Genomic DNA, 15,446 nt, shown 5'->3' on the forward strand with positions numbered 1-15,446 from the left:
CAATCAAGCCGTCGTAACCCAGCAGTGCAGAGCCTATAGGTGAGGTGCCCTTACTCCGTCCCGAACGATCCAACACTGTCCGAATGGCTTCAAACCCCAGCCGAACTCGTCAACGCCTGGTCAGCTAAATGTCTCGAGGCGTCAATGCTTGGCCCAACCAAACGTTTGGCCATTGAAACGTCTATAGGACAAACGTTGAAGTCCTACAGTGTCCTTATATCCAGGACCGTTCGTAAAACACGCACCGTTGCTCAGAGCGACCGAAAATTTTAAACGTTTCCGAACTTACGAACCGTAACAGTTTCTCACCCTCCTCTCCTTGGCGGTACGGTCATCCATCTACGAGAGCGACGAGTAGTTCTCTACAAGATCCTAACCCTGGCTGCCCCATCCGCCTGCTCTGTTGGATTTCAAGGCTCAAAGATGATCCCTTCCAAAAGCCATGCTTCTAGGTTTAATTCAGAACATTTCTGACAGCTGCCGTTTGATCCGGCTTACGGGATGACTCCCCCAAATTTCCAGCTTTCTCCATTTTTCTTGACTTAAGCCTAAAGGCTTGCCTCCGGTAGCAGCAGAGAATGTCATTGGGAAGCAAACAAAGTGTTCAACAAAGAGGATGGCTGTGTACAGCACGAAACAATGACGGCATCTCGCTGCTAGAACTTATCTTTGAGAGCGTTGAAATAGGCATGACTTGGAGGAACCAAGCTTCCCAGAAACAGTCTCACCGCAGCAGATGTCAGGCTATGTAAGAGACACTCTGAGGAATCAACACAAGCACGCATTGCACACATAACAGGACCAGTTTGTTCATTTTTTTTTCCATTAAACCCGGCTACCTATTCGATGCCGTAAGCTGTCGCGTGTTGCTACAAAAGGAAGAAAGTCTTCAACTACAAACGGGGGGCGCAACCGAGCTACTGCTTGCTGGCATCAACCTTGGCAACGTGGGCAATGAGGTCGAGGACACGACGGCTGTAGCCCCACTCGTTGTCGTACCAGCTGACGAGCTTGACGAAGTTCTTGTTGAGGGAGATGCCAGCCTTGGCGTCGAAGATGGAGGAGTTGGGGTTGCCGAGGAGGTCGGCAGAGACGACATCGTCCTCGGTATAGGCGAGGATGCCTAGACAATGTTAGCTGGGATTCAGACAAGGCTTTGAAGGTTAGAAACCTACCCTTGAGCGGGCCCTCAGCGGCCTCCTTGATGGCCTGCTTGATCTCGTCGTAAGTGGCCTCCTTCTCCAGACGGCAGGTGAGGTCGACGACGGAAACGTTGGCGGTGGGGACACGGAAGGCCATGCCAGTCAGCTTGCCGTTGAGCGAGGGAATGACCTTGCCGACGGCTTTAGCGGCACCGGTGCTGCTGGGGATGATGTTCTGGGCAGCACCACGGCCACCACGCCAGTCCTTGGCGGAGGGACCGTCGACGGTCTTCTGGGTGGCAGTATAGGAGTGGACAGTGGTCATCAGACCCTCGACAATGCCGAACTTGTCGTGGACGACCTTGGCGAGGGGAGCCAGGCAGTTGGTGGTGCACGAGGCGTTGGAGATGACGGCGGCGCTGCCGTCGTAGGTGTCTTCATTGACACCCATGACGTACATGGGGGCGTCGGCCGAGGGGGCCGAGATGATGACGCGCTTGGCGCCGCCCTTCAGGTGGGCCGAGGCCTTCTCGGTGGTGGTGAAGACACCGGTGGACTCGACGATGTACTCAGCGCCAGTCTCGCTCCAGGGGATGTTGGAGGGGTCGCGCTCCTGGTAGAACTTGATGCGCTTGCCGTTGACAATCAGGTCGGTGCCATCGACCTCGATAGTGCCCTTGAACTGGCCATGGGTCGAGTCATAGCGGAGCATGTACTCCTGTGGGGGACATTAGCGGCGATCCAGGGCTTGATGCATTTTGCCGGAGCACTTACAGCGTACTTGGTCTCGATGAAGGGATCGTTGACAGCGACGACCTCGACCTCAGGGTGTTCCTGGGCATTGCGGAAGACAATGCGGCCAATGCGGCCGAAACCGTTGATGCCGACCTTGATCACCATTTTGACTGTGGAGAGAGTAAGTATGGAGTTCGTGGATGAAAGTGTGATGAGGGGTTGAGAGCGAGACGGGTTATGAGACGGGCTCTGAGACGGAGAAAGCAAAGAGACCGAATGGAAGCCCCAGGAGGATGGAGCAAGATTTTATAATGAGTTGCTGGCACGGTGGGAGAAGGGGCCGGAACCGGTCAGGAAATGGCAGCAATTTGGAGTTCTGCTCGTTTCTGAGGTCCGATTCAGGCGGGGCGCGACAAGACCGACAAGGACTGCAAGGAACCTCGTCGCCCTGGGCGGCCACACGTTGCCATGGGCAGTGCGGGGTGCGTGGGGGGGTCCCTGGGTGAACTCATAGGTAGGTAGGTAATATCATAGGTCATGGATACTCACCTGCTGGGACTGTGTTGATGAAGCGAGCTGTTGAGTTCGATGGGCAACGAGCCTGGGCGGGCGTGGGCAGGACTGATCGAAAAGGAAAGGTCCTAAAGAGCTGAAAGACGGCTGAAGAGCTTATGGGACGAAAGAGAGAGAGGGAGAAAGGCAGACAGCGTGCTGGTGGCATGAGCGTGCGATAAAAAAGGTTGAGAGCTCCTCGATGACGGGAGGTGGGGGGTGGGGTGTGTCTGGGTTGCCCCTTCTTCTGATTGCACTTGCATCACACAGCATTTGCTCGATTTGCTCCATTGCGCTCCATTTGCGTTGGGTGGTGGGGCAACGCCGCCGAGCTGCGATCCAGGTCCGTTAGTGCGCGACTTTGTCGCTTGTCCACCTTGTGCACCGGCCGAGTCCGCTTGGCCCTCCGACGGCACGAAGGGCGATGCATCATCGGTCCTTTCCTGGAGACCTGGGACCGCTGATGACAGCCTGTCATACCGGTGCCGGTATCCCCTTGCTACAGTGAGAACAGCCTCGTCGCCACGATCGGCCAGCGTCCAGACAAGGCCAGTCCCTGTCGCGTGTGACTTTTAAGGAGTGTAGCAGGCTATTTGGCAGCTAGCTTGCTAGGCGTATGCTGTGGAATGAGCCCGCTCCAGTAATAAGCGAGCCGCCGCGCTGGGCAGAAGAGAGGCGCTCCATCCAGTGTGGTTGCTGTCCTGTTTCGGAGGAGACCAAAAGAACTTGATTTGAAATCCCGCACGCCGCGCTGATGGTGCTCCCAGAGCCCACATTGCCACTCTAACAATTTTGGTTTACAAGTTTGCAAAAGGCTCTGCGAGGCTATCACCAGAGTTGTCGTCTAGACCATCTATCAGCTACAGGTAGCAGCTTAACGTTCGGGACTGGGGTCTCGGAAGCTTCCAGCGGCCACGAAAATCCAGGGCCGGTAGGAAACGGACGAAGACGGCTAAAAATGGGCCTCTGGGCATCCAATTCCACGGCAAACTCGGCCTAGACCCAAAATCATCGTCCACGGGATCTGCCATGCTTATCCGCATCCCCGCCGAGTCCCGGGTGAGAACCGTGATGGAAATCTGGGGACGAGAATGGGCAATTTGCACGCCGGGTTTCTCGTGAGGCGGGTGTTGATGTGGTAGCTGTGGACGGCTCCTCCAACCTCAGGCCAGACCGGAGTCCGTCAGACTCCAGTCTCCCACAACAGTCCGTCTGGACGTCCGTACATCTATTTTACTTTACATATTAACCTTCCAGTCCAATCGGCCCGCTTCAGCCTTCTACACCTTGCCGTCACGCCACAGGGCGTATGTCGAACCAAGAACTTGTTTCTCTGCACGTGTTGGACGGGCAACCTGATTGGCCTTGCTGGCGATTCATGACCCGAGACCGAGCAGGACAAACTGCGGAACTGACGAGAAGCCCCTCAGGGACCCCTCAAATTCCCAACTCCGCCTGCCAAGCCTCAACTTTCCGCTGCCCCTCCCCCGCCAAGCAGCAGAGCCAGGGCACAGTTCGCGAAGCTCCAAGGGCCAATTGAGCTCCCGGCCAGCGAACAGTCGCAAAATACTGATGAGTCAGTTCCATCGTAGCCAAATTGCCCTGTAGAGCATGGCATTTTTCATGATACCATCGCCGCACCGGATGCCATTTGATGCTCTTCCTGCTCTGGTCGCTGTCCCTCCTCCATGTCCGACGTCATCTCCGCCCCACTGCAGCTGCTCCCCCCTGTCCAATGCCAGGCTGCTGCTGGGCTGCTGTTGTCCCAACCAAAAAAATCCTTGGTGGGGCTCTGGAGCTGTCACTCTCCCAGCCTCTCAGGCTCCAACATCAACCCGCCCTAACCCCTGAATCATGCAAATGCCAAAACACCTGATGGTCATCAACAACAGTCAAACCTCAGGCCACTGCGCATGGCTCGAGATAATGCCTGCTTTTTGCTTGTTTGAATGTGTTTCCGTCGCTTCAGATCAAAGGAGCACCAGTTGTGGGGTGTCTCACCTGAAACAGCAACCTAGCAGGCAGACGAGCTCGCTCAGGCCGTGCTTGCCCAGTGATGTGATGAAGCTCGTCCAAAATAGTCAGGTAGGTAGCTTGGATTGCTGCTTCCATAACGAAATGAGAATAGCAAGCTGTTGGGGTTTTGCTTTTGCACATTTTCTGACTAAAGTTTTTGTTGGGATCTGTTATTATTGAGCTGCTCTCACAAGCCTTAAGCCCATCACTATGGTTGTTGTATGCTTTCCGGATTCACGAGTTCACATTTGTAGGATCACATTGCAAAGCCCAGCTGGAAGAGTTATGTGAACAATGAACTCAATAATGTTTCCTATGCCCTCTCAATGACAGAGTATTCGATATACTTTCTCCATGCTAATGTCAAATCCTATTCCTGCTATTCTCCATCTTCTCAATCCATAGCGCCCCCTCCTAACATCTCAATCAATTTCTCAGAAGCTCATTTCCTTACAGAACATTTCAACCTTAGACCAATTTCAAAGTAACTCCTTCAACCATCTCAGACCCGATAACTCCATCAACCATGTCAACGACAAACGTATCCTCCCTTTCTGAAGACCTCGAGGACTCAACTCAACTGGCGATCCTTTAGAAAGCAGAAACAAACACCGAAGACTCTCTGCCGACCCCTCATTGGTGGAACATATCCCCCCCAGAGCACGTCGTAAACAGATTCGCCAAATTTTGTTCCAGCGTGAGCCACTGCCGCCACTCGAAGTTCTCCGGAATCTGGTCGGCTTGAATCTTCCAGTTATACTCAACCGTGTTCAAAAACTGCCGGAACTCGTCCCCCATGGCCTCAGTGCCCTCATTCCCCAAATTATACAACTTCCTCTCCGCCCCATCTGGACCACCATTGCCGGTGACCATATAAAAGGTGTAATCCTTGAACGAGAACAGTGCCTTGGGCACGCAGAAGGGCTCGCTGTTGCAGCCACTCGGGGATGAAGAGCCGGAGCCAGAGTTTTTGCCCTTGCTCTTCCTCGCGGTACCGCGGTGGGGCTTGGGGATTTCAGCGCCTTCTTCTTCGGGTTCCATCACGATGACGACTTCTTCGCGCGGCGGGATGTCAGCGTACGAGGGGAGGTTTGGGATGTCTTGGTGGAGGTTGAGGTCCCGAATGAGGTCCTTGACTTGTTCGCGGGTAAGCTTGCCGCCGTTTTCTTGACCGTCCTTCTTGGGGCTGGCTTTGCGGCGGGACTTCTTGGGGGTGTTGTTGTCAACTTCTTCGTCAGCTCTATCACTGACTGAAGACTTGCGAACCCTCTTGCGAGGAGGCTGGGACTCGCTGGACTTGTGGTTATCAGCCTTGCGGGCGCGCATGCGCGAGTTGGAGGGGCTGCTACCGCCACCATTGCTGCGCTGGTTGTTGCTGCCACGAGGACTGGCGCCGTTGGCTCCTTCGTTGTTGTTGTCGTTGTCATCATTGTCGCTGTCAGAGTCATCGGAGCGGTCATCGTTAGAGGACTTAGAGTCGTCAGAGTCATCGTCAGAATCTGCTTCCGATAAATCTTCCCGAGCAGCTTTCTCAACAGCAAGCATCTCATCAGAGTTAGAAGGAAGCTTCCTCTTCACCCGACGCTCGGCGACCGGAGCGCTGGGTACAGCCCGTTCTTGAACAGCACCAGAGGTCGGGGTAGTAAGAGAACTGCTGCTCGGCGTGCCCTCCGGAGCGCGATATCCCTTAATCAACTCCTGCCACGCCCGCCCAAAAGCCTGCTTCATCCCCTTCTCCCTCACCCCATCAACCGGCCCTTCCATAAGCAACTGCCCAAAGACAGTGCCAAAATCCTTCATCTCCTCCATGACCATCTGGAACACCCTGAACGCGCCCTTCGAGTAGGCCTGCCGGTCGTTTTCTGGGTTGGTATACAGAATCTCAGCAACGAGTGGCTTGGTCGTAACCATGACGGTGTGCCTGGTTTCAGCAGAGGCAAAGTCGGTTTGTGTGCCTTCGAGCAAGGCCTGGTCGAAGATGGTGCCGCGGTTGGAGGCTTCAGAGACGAGGGATTGGACGGCGGCGCAGAGGCCGCGTTTGATAGATTGGGGGATGTCGACGGGTTGTTGACCGGCCTGCGGAGGGGAAGGTGTTTGGGGGACTGGGAATTGTTGGTGCTGGTTCATAGGAGTGTTGGTGGAGAGGGGAGTACGGAGGTATCGGGTCGGAGTGGGTTGAGAAGGTGTCGTGCCAGAGAGATCAGGCTGGATGGTGTTGGTATGGGCGAGAGGCAAACAAGGGGTGTTGAATACGGCTGTACCCTGAGTAGGAGCGCGCTGGAAAGGCATGTTGCCTCGAGCAGGGCGGAAGGGAGACGCGAGGAGCATGCTTCGAGGGGAAGCGAACGCGGGGGATGCTTTTGAAGTTGAGGTAGTTGAAGGAGAGCTTCCGGTAGGAATCGCTTTCCCGTTGCCACGCTGACGGCGCTTCGAAGGTGTTTCATCGTCGTTGGAGTCAGTGGAAGCCTTGCGCTTGTGGCTACGGCCGGAGAAGGACTGTTTTTTGGTCGAAAAGTTCTTGGACGCAGAGGCAGGAGGCTCCTCGGCAGGAGTTCTCTGAGCATTGGACTTGGACCTCTTGCGGGTCTTGGGCTCCTTAGTCTGACGGGACTTTGAGTCCTCGAAAGAGGATATCTCCGGGGCAGGCACCGGAGTTGGAGTCTGGACCATGGGCTGCGGGTTCGTGGTACTGAGTTGCATCGCGTTCTGAGCAGCGGCCAGGGAAGGAGGCTGGGGGATGGCGGGAGGAAGAGGAATTTTTTCCAGCTGCTTCTCAAGCTGGGTGACGAGCTCAGGGCTGATAACCACGTCCTTGCTGAGGTCGGCTTGGCTCAGCATTTCGTTGAGCTGAGCGGGGGTGATATTGTCCTCGGGAGGGGGAGGAGGGTTCTGGTTGACGGCCGGCTGGTTCAAAAGCGCGTTGACCTCAGCCGGGTTGACCTCGGGGAGAGGAGGAGCGTTCTCATAGGGGTTTAATTGGTTGATGAGCTCGTTGAGCTGGGCCGGGGTAATGTTGGAGGGAGCACCATTGTTGGTGTTCACCGGGTTGAGGGTCTGGTTGATGTTGACCTGGTTGGCGTCGGCCATCGAGACATCGGCGAAGTCCTGCGCGTCCTGTTGAGGCCCCCACTGGAATAACTGGTCTGGAAGCTCGCCGTCGAACATCGAGATCTCATTTAGATCGAAGTTGACGTTAGCGCGAAATTGGCTCATCGAGTCGTTCTGGTTGTTCTAGAACCCGAGGTCCTCGAAGTCGCCATTGAGATCGTCGAACGCGGCTGCACGGGTATCGTTGGCGAGGGCTTCAGCTTGAGCAGCCCTCTGCTGCTCCTCGAGTCGGGCATGCTCTCTGGCGGCAGCATCTTCTTCCTCGGCTTTCTTGCGCGCCTCTTCTTTAGCGTGTCCACGAGCTTCCTCTTCAGCCTTCTTGCAGGCTTCTTGCGCCCGATGGCGTTCCTCCTCCTCGGCCTTCCGGCGAGCTTCTTCCTCAGCATGGCGACAGGCCTCCTCCTCCTCCTCCTCTTCTTTCTTGCGAGCCTCCTCTTCGGCCCGTTGATTTTCCTTCTCGGTCTTATGGCACTCCTTAACGGCGCGATTCTCGGCCTCGACAAGCATTGTTTCAGCTCCCATCATCGCCTCGACACGACGACGCCATAAGTCGTGCTCCCGCGACTCCCTCATCAGGGCGGCCATCTGATCGAACTGGGCGAGGCTGGCTTGCCGCTCCTTTTCGTCCTTGACCTCCTCGACAATCGCTTTACGCTGTTTGTTTTCGAACCGCGCACCAGATTGGACCAACTCCATCTCTCGTTGGATGCCGTCATAAATGACGGCCACTGCGGGGCAGCTGGCCTTCCAAGCCTCGAAGGCTTGGTGGTTGCGGAGATAGGCCATCTGGGCGTCGATAGCCTCGCGCTTGAGCTTCTGACCCTCCTCGTCGAGAGGAGGGGTCGTGGTGGAGGGGGAGGGAACCGGGACTGAGCCATCGGGCGAGAACAGACCATCCACAGGAATTGAATTGCTCTTTTTGAGCCGAGCAATATGCTCGGCCCACGATTTGTAGGCCTCCTGATAGCGGCACAGCAGCCGAACATCCTCCTCGTGCCGGAGGAAGAGCTCTCTGCGCACCGCATCGGCGCGCGGCGTCTGCCCCAACTCGGGGCACTTATTGGGCCCCAACGGGCCGCCGGTCCCGGCTGGTCGGGTGATCTTAACGTCGACCAGGCGCGGGGGTAGGGACGGAGGACAGGTCGGCTCGGCAGGCTCCACGAGCGCGGCCACCACGGGCGCAGCAGCAGGAGCCGAGGAAGGGACGGGCGCGCGGGCGGGGGTATCGGCTTCGGCCGCTGCACCGGGCAACTGAATGTCGCCCGCCTCAGCAGCGTCAACAAACAGCGCCTTGTGCAGCGTCGACCCGAACATGGCGATGCCGACGATGTCGCCGCCGCCCAGTTCCAGTACGTCCTTGTGCTCGAGGCTGCCCTCGAGCTTGCGCTCGGCAGCCTCGGACCGCCGCACCTCTTCTTCATCGATGACTGCAAGGAAGTATCATGTCAGCAAAATGGATAGTTAATGTCGGGAATTGTTTTGGGAGGGGTTTGGGATAGATGGAAAAGGTCGGATACAAACGTACCGATTGTCGCGGGAGCTGCTGGAGTGGCTGAGGAGGCGGCAGCGCGCATTGGCTGGGACTGGGCTGTTGGGCAGGAGGTTAACATTTGCCTGGCAAAGTGAGCGGAGAGAGATAGCAGTGGGCTAAGGGTCGGACTGGCTCAGCAGGATCGACCATCGGGCTCCGGGTAGTGCACCTGGCTGTCCGCGCTGGATGGCTTGGGGAATCATCGAGATGATTGCCCGCCTAGCTCATGCAGCTGGGCCGTCGGTAGTCCGAGGACAGCGGGTCTCACCTGTGGCTGACCATATGGATTGGCCACTTGGCTGTGCCTTTGGGCTGTCCTATCCGGCTGTCCCTTCGGTTGGCTCATTGGGCAGTGTCTTTGGGCTCGACCAGCTCGACCAGCTGACAAGCGTCATCGGCTGCACCATGGGGTTGACCCAATGGGCCGACCTTAACTTTGCCCTCACCGAAAAGACCACATTAAGTTTTCGTCGGGTGTTGGGGGAAAGGGGGAAAGTAAGAGATGAGTGATTTACCCTTGACAGTCTTGATGCCGCTGGAGTGCGGTGTGACAGTGGTGGAAGAGTTGGTGACTGAAAGAAGATATTAGTATTAAACGATCGAAGTTTGGGTTGATGAAAAGGGGGTGATGAGGACATCATCACTGTGGAGGAGATGAAGTGTCATCGATCTCGACGCAACATCATGAAGAGGTGATCAATTTTGACTCGAGTGAGTTGAACTTACTATCAATAGTAGCAGCAGTGGGCAGGTTGCCAGAAGACGAAGAGGCGGTGCCATTGTTGACAGTGCTGTCTGGGGGAGAGTTAGCAGACTGGGGATTGAATAGGGTGTTGATAAAGGCTCGAAGATGGAAAGGAAGTTAAGAAGTTTGAAGATGAAGGTGAGAATGGAAAACTCGAGAAGGGATGAGAGAATCTAAGTCAGGGGCAGGTATAATTTGGATGAAATCTTGACAAGTGACAAGAGATGCACCAACTGGGGGAAGAAATCACGTAGTAAAGACTAGAAGACAAAAATTGAAGTCAAAGGAGACAGTGACGACACAGCCTTGGATGAGTCAAGAGATTAGAGATGTCAAGAGGAAAGCCGACGAAACCTCGCCATGTGACGAGATTCATGAAGTGAGAGACAGGGGACAAAGGCTCAACGATAAGCTTAGAAGATTGAGAACAATGACGATGAAATTTCGGACAGGACAAGAGGAGAGGAAAGTTAGTGGGAGAGTTGACCAAACCTCGCCAAGTGATGAGAGGCACAACAACTGTAAAAGGTTCGAAGAAATTTGGCATGACAAGGACTCAACAACTGAGACAAAAATAAAATCAAACTTACTTCTCTTCTGGGCCTGCTGCTGCGCAGCAACATATGCCTCATGCGAGGCAGCAATGTGATTCCAGGTGAACGGTGTGGCAGCAAAAACATTGTCATCCTCATCTTCATTATCGTTGTCATCGCGGCTGCCAGCTTGACCATTGGCACTAATGGCTCGCTTGTCGTCGTGTTCAGAAATTACCTTGTCAAAGAGAGGATCGATCTCTTCCTTATTGTTGGGCTCTGTGGCACCCTGCTTAGAAGTCTCGGTGATGGTAGCAGGGGAGACAGAGTCAAGAGTGGTAGGGTGAATAGCCTCGTTCTTAGCAATGGGGAAGGACATGGCGCCGAACATGATAGAGGCCTTCTAGGGGTTAGCACATGTTCAATTGGATGAACGAGTTGACTTTTTTTCCCCTTTTTCTTTTCTTTTCTCAATAACAAAAACGGGATGAGAGTATCAGGAAAGTACATACAGGGATGGCGCTAAACTCGCCTCCAGCGAGAGGGGGTATCCGAAAGCCGGGAAAGTTAATCGAGCCATCGTTATTGACATTGTTTCCAGTGCCAGTAGCGGCAGCAGTGTTGTTGATGACAGTAGTCTTGTTGACGCCATTGCCAAAGGTAGCAGTGTTCTCGTAAATGTTGGCAGACATTATGACTGGGATGATTGAGATTGGTACAAAGTTCTTGATGAGAGTTGATTGTTTCTTAAAGGGGGATGAAGAAAAGCTGAATTTTTGTGTCCTTTTTTTTTCTTAAGAAAAGTCTTGAAGTCGGATGACTTTTTCGAAGTCAAAGTCTTTTGACTGAAGAGCTTGAGGAAGGAGAGAAAAAGTGGTAGTAACAGTGAGGCGAGGTATCAAAGTGAGTTCTTGGGAAGAACAAAACTTAAAAGTCGCGAATCTTTGCTTGGTTGGCACAAGAGCAACTCAAGAAGGCTGTTGTTGAAAGGTTAGAACAATCTTCTCACTCGACTAGTGAGTAGACGAAGGCAGGGAGGATGACGATGAAAGCCGCTATGATCACTGTGAGCGGTATAGTTATTCGTTAGGAGAAAGTGCTTATGAAAATTGACAGAGTTATGATAATCGCTCTAGTTGTTGATTGCGAGAATTGAGTACTTGTAAGCGTTGCCAATTTGGTTCTAGGAATTCGAGGGAAAGCAAAAGAATTGTGAAGATGGTTGAGAGAGAAAGACTGGGTGCAGAATTGGGTGAGTGAGTTAGTTAACTAGTCGGTTGATCTGTTTGATCAGTTGATGGCCTGGTGAGCGTTGAAGTTGCTGGATAGCTTGAATTGATTGAAAGTCAGTGAGTTCGTCGTCGAAGGCGAGGAAGTTCGCGAACGTGCTGTCGTAACTATTGAATTTCCATGAAGAAAAGGAAGAAAGGAAGAAAAAGCAAAAGGTCAGAAGGGAAGATTTGTGGGAGAGGGCGAGGGCTGCGGGGCTCGCAAGGTGGTCAAGGCACGCCTGCGAAGTGCAGCAGCAGCATGGGTTGTGAGGATTTGTTGGTGGTTGTTTGGGTTTGGCAAGAAGGTGGTCTATGCTTTAGGGTTTGTGGAAGCTTGAGCTGGAGAGGGACAGGAGGGATGGTGATGGTATACGTGGGTGTAGTGAAGGAGAGAGTGAGGGCTGCGAATGGGGAAGACATTCGCATTTCTCACGACATACAGTTGATTATGGCTTGGGAGATGTTTTATGCTTTGAGAAGATATTTGGGTAGGTGTTATGGGATTAAAGGCAATATAGTTGGGTATAGACCCTTGGTGGCGAGGTTGTCATATCCAGTGCGAAAGGGGGTGACCATCAACACCAATGAGGTTGTCATGACGGCCACGCGCAGGTTGGCAATTTTCACACTTAGGCATGCAAGTTGGTGAAAAAGTCTCAATGAAGTATATTAGTGCTAAATGGAATGTTTTCTGTCATTTCCTTGGAGATGTACAGGCTTAGATGGATGCATTAGGTAAAGGGGGAATAAAGGGTTGGTGAGAGTAAACATTGTGTTAGTGAGGGGACAGACACATCCGCAGGACACTTGGCTATAACAGAGCACACATTCACAGCACGGGTAAAAGATCTAGTAAACAAATAAATATGAGCTCATTTTGTATGCATCCTCTGGCTCCAAGTGATCTCTCATTGCGAACCGCATGTGTTTGATGGTCTTACTCTCCCTACAAACTATAGCAATCACTTCACCGCTCCCACGAGGACATTATGCAACTCAGACTTAAGCGAATCCCCCCCCCCCAAAAAAAACCGCATACTTTCTGATCAAGGAACAACATAGAAGACATACATGAACAGAATTCAAGCAGTCACAAATTGATACAAGGTTGTGTAGCTAATGCTTCAAAATGGCCTTCAACGCCGGGTTTTAGGTTAGATAACATGAACAATGGCAGCGGCCTAATTTCTGCATTCTCTGACATACTCTATCCCATGAGAAACAAACTACAAAGCACTAGTGTCAGTTCAAGGACGTGGATATCCAAGAGCAGCTACAACTTTATGTCATGCTCTGGTAGAATAAGTGGAAGATAAGAGCTTCTGTCAATATTGCAACATCACACTTCGCTCAAAGTACAACCGAAAGCGTGAACAACTCCACAGAACCATAGACTACAGCAAATTTGTAGTTGTATTTTTCCATAATATATAACCAGATCTACTGGAACATTTCTCAAAGAAAGACCGAGGAATCTAATTTTGGTTTCCTAAGAAGAAAGGGACAAGACATCATACAAACAAGTGAAAGCAGTCAATCTCCCTGTCTTTACCTTACACTTCCCAATCCATCAAACACCGATCTGTAGTGTATACCATATGGAAGTATCTTCAAATCAAACCCTCACCCAACACCTTCTTTTCTCCCTTCTCCTCGAAGGCTTATGAAACCTCCTCGACCATCTTCCCCGCAGGCAGTCCCTTCCCCGGGCCCGCCCCAAACACAACCCCCGCATGGGTCCCCAACAACTCCTCTGGCACCGCCACGACACTCCCCATCTTATTATTCACCCACCTAATCATCATGGGATCCGGCCGTTTAGGCTGCTTAGCCGCCTCCTCGGCTTCCTCAGCGGCAGCTGCCGCCTGCGCAGCACGCCTGGTCGTGCGCGGCGCCTGCTTCTTGAGCAGCTTGTTGACAGTCTCCATCTTAATTTCCTCGTTTCGCTTCTCGGACAGGTTGCGGCGGCGACGGGCCATTTCCGCGCGGCGCATGGACAGCTCTTCGGCGGTGAAGTGTTTTTTGGATTGGACTTCTGTGACATAGCTAGTATCATATTGTCGCAATAGGGAGAGAAGAATAAACAGGAAGAGAACGTACCATCGGAGAGCTTGAGGTATTCACCCGACGCCTCACCAAGCCTAGCCCTTTGTCTTGCGGTAAGACGCGACATATCGGGTGTCTGAGCTCGGGAGATCATCTCGTCGTCGTCATCCTCCTCTTCCTCGTCCTCATCCTCGTCCTGCTCAACATCTTCACCCTCGGCGTCTTCATCAGCGACTTCAATCTCTTCCTCCTCCTCCTCCTCTTCGCCTTCGGCATCAACCTCGCCCTCCGCATCATCATCCTCGCCCTCTGCGTCCTCGCCGCCCGCAACATTGACTTCCTCTTCGGGCTCGCTTTCCAATGAAGAGAGGGACTCATCGTCCGAATCGGGGGCAGGGCGTTTCACCGGAACGGCGTTGTCGTTAGCTTTAGAGGCAGTAGCAGCCTTCCCGTTCGAAGGACTCTCCTTCGGCGGCTTAGTAACCTTGATCGCCGGCGGGACAGCACGCACGGTCGTAGCCCTCGCGCCCACAACCCCAGCATCCATATTCACATCCCCATCGGCATCTTCCTCTCCCTCAGCATCAACATCCATCTCATCATCCTCCCCGTCGGCATCCTCCTCCCCCAAATCCTGCATCTCTTCGTCTTCATCCTCAACATCTTCCTCATCCTCATCATACCCCTCCCCCTCCCTAACCTCGATTTCATCCTCCTCCTCTTCCTCTTCTTCGTCCTCATCCCCCAGAACTTCAACTTCGTTCTCTTCCTCCTCCTCCTCACTACTCTCCAAAACCCGACTCCTCTTTCCCCCTCTCGCCCTCTTCACCGCAGCTTTACCTCCCCCACTGCTCGAACTACTACTCCCCACACTTCCCGCCTTTTTTATCCCAGAGCTAGAAGTCGCCTGCCGCAGCTTGCTCGAAGGTAGCTTAACCGTCAGGTGGATGTGTTCTGGGTCAGAAGCGCCACCGGCTTCTGACCGAGAAACGGAGGCGATGCCCTTACCGGGCAGGCGGGAGCGGGACGAGGAGTTGAATGAAGACATTCTGGAGGAGATAGGGCCGTGGCTGTGGTCGGACTCGCGGTCTCTGTCAGCTAGGTCAGTGATAGCTTGGCTTGCGCGCTGGGCGGCGTGGCGACGGGGGCGGGTTGACATCGTGGTTGTGCTATGGAGGTGTGTGTAGCTGGTGAGAGTGGATGTTGACAGAATGAGGTTAAGTGAGATTGGAGATGTGGTAAGAGGTCAGAGTTCGGAGTGACAAGTGCGTGAGAGGGGCAGGCCAAGCGGCAGAAGAATGGCGTTTGCTGTGTGCCCTCGGGCGGGGGATGCAGTCTCAACGGCACTTCTGGGCAGGATAGAGCCAATCCGTGCAGCCTGGCCGAGAGTCGCAACGCTTAAAGTAGCAGGGTGTCGATGGTAAGATGCAAGCGTCGCGCCAATGCAGATTGGCCAGGCTAAAGACGGGATGACTGCGATGACCCTCGATGGCCCTGGATGGCCACGGCGAGATAGGATTCTTGGGATTTTCGATGTATTTGGTGTTTGATGCTGATGGCGGCAATGTCGATGGCTTTGCAGAGAATGAATAGAGGCTGTCTGGCAGTTGTTTTCAAGGCACAGCCCAGTGCAGAGCCCAGAGCCCAACAAGACAAAACACGCAAGTTGTAAGTTACGAAGCACTCGGACGTCACTTGGACCCAATCTGCTTGAGTCTTCTTGGTCATGCCTTGTGCCTTGTGCCTTGTGCCTGGTGCTTTCTCTGT

The 15,446-nt window shown here is 53.6% G+C and overlaps 4 protein-coding genes across 4 annotated transcripts; all 4 read right to left on the reverse strand.

The window, feature by feature from the left end:
- Nucleotides 1-917: 917 nt before the first annotated feature.
- On the reverse strand, nt 918-2,042 carry CTHT_0004880 (glyceraldehyde-3-phosphate dehydrogenase-like protein; the record flags this gene model as incomplete). Its single annotated transcript, XM_006690963.1, has 3 exons — nt 918-1,123; nt 1,176-1,860; nt 1,917-2,042. 3 exons carry the CDS (start codon nt 2,040-2,042, stop codon nt 918-920), a joined length of 1,017 nt encoding a protein of 338 aa, XP_006691026.1.
- Nucleotides 2,043-5,078: 3,036 nt separating this feature from the next.
- On the reverse strand, nt 5,079-7,658 carry CTHT_0004890 (uncharacterized protein; the record flags this gene model as incomplete). Its single annotated transcript, XM_006690964.1, has 1 exon — nt 5,079-7,658. One exon carries the CDS (start codon nt 7,656-7,658, stop codon nt 5,079-5,081), a length of 2,580 nt encoding a protein of 859 aa, XP_006691027.1.
- Nucleotides 7,659-7,676: 18 nt separating this feature from the next.
- CTHT_0004900 (uncharacterized protein) lies at nt 7,677-11,054 on the reverse strand (the record flags this gene model as incomplete). The annotated part of the gene is made up of 6 exons (XM_006690965.1): nt 7,677-8,980; nt 9,079-9,141; nt 9,600-9,656; nt 9,811-9,879; nt 10,420-10,765; nt 10,875-11,054. The coding sequence occupies 6 exons, from the start codon at nt 11,052-11,054 to the stop codon at nt 7,677-7,679; spliced, it is 2,019 nt and encodes a 672-aa protein (XP_006691028.1).
- A 2,240-nt stretch (nt 11,055-13,294) lies between these two features.
- Nucleotides 13,295-14,838, reverse strand: CTHT_0004910 (uncharacterized protein; the record flags this gene model as incomplete). The annotated part of the gene is made up of 2 exons (XM_006690966.1): nt 13,295-13,668; nt 13,734-14,838. The coding sequence occupies 2 exons, from the start codon at nt 14,836-14,838 to the stop codon at nt 13,295-13,297; spliced, it is 1,479 nt and encodes a 492-aa protein (XP_006691029.1).
- Between the last annotated feature and the right edge of the window lie 608 nt (nt 14,839-15,446).

The sequence above is a fragment of the Thermochaetoides thermophila genome (assembly GCF_000221225.1).
Source record: "Thermochaetoides thermophila DSM 1495 unplaced genomic scaffold scf7180000011806, whole genome shotgun sequence".
NCBI lineage: Eukaryota > Fungi > Ascomycota > Sordariomycetes > Sordariales > Chaetomiaceae > Thermochaetoides > Thermochaetoides thermophila.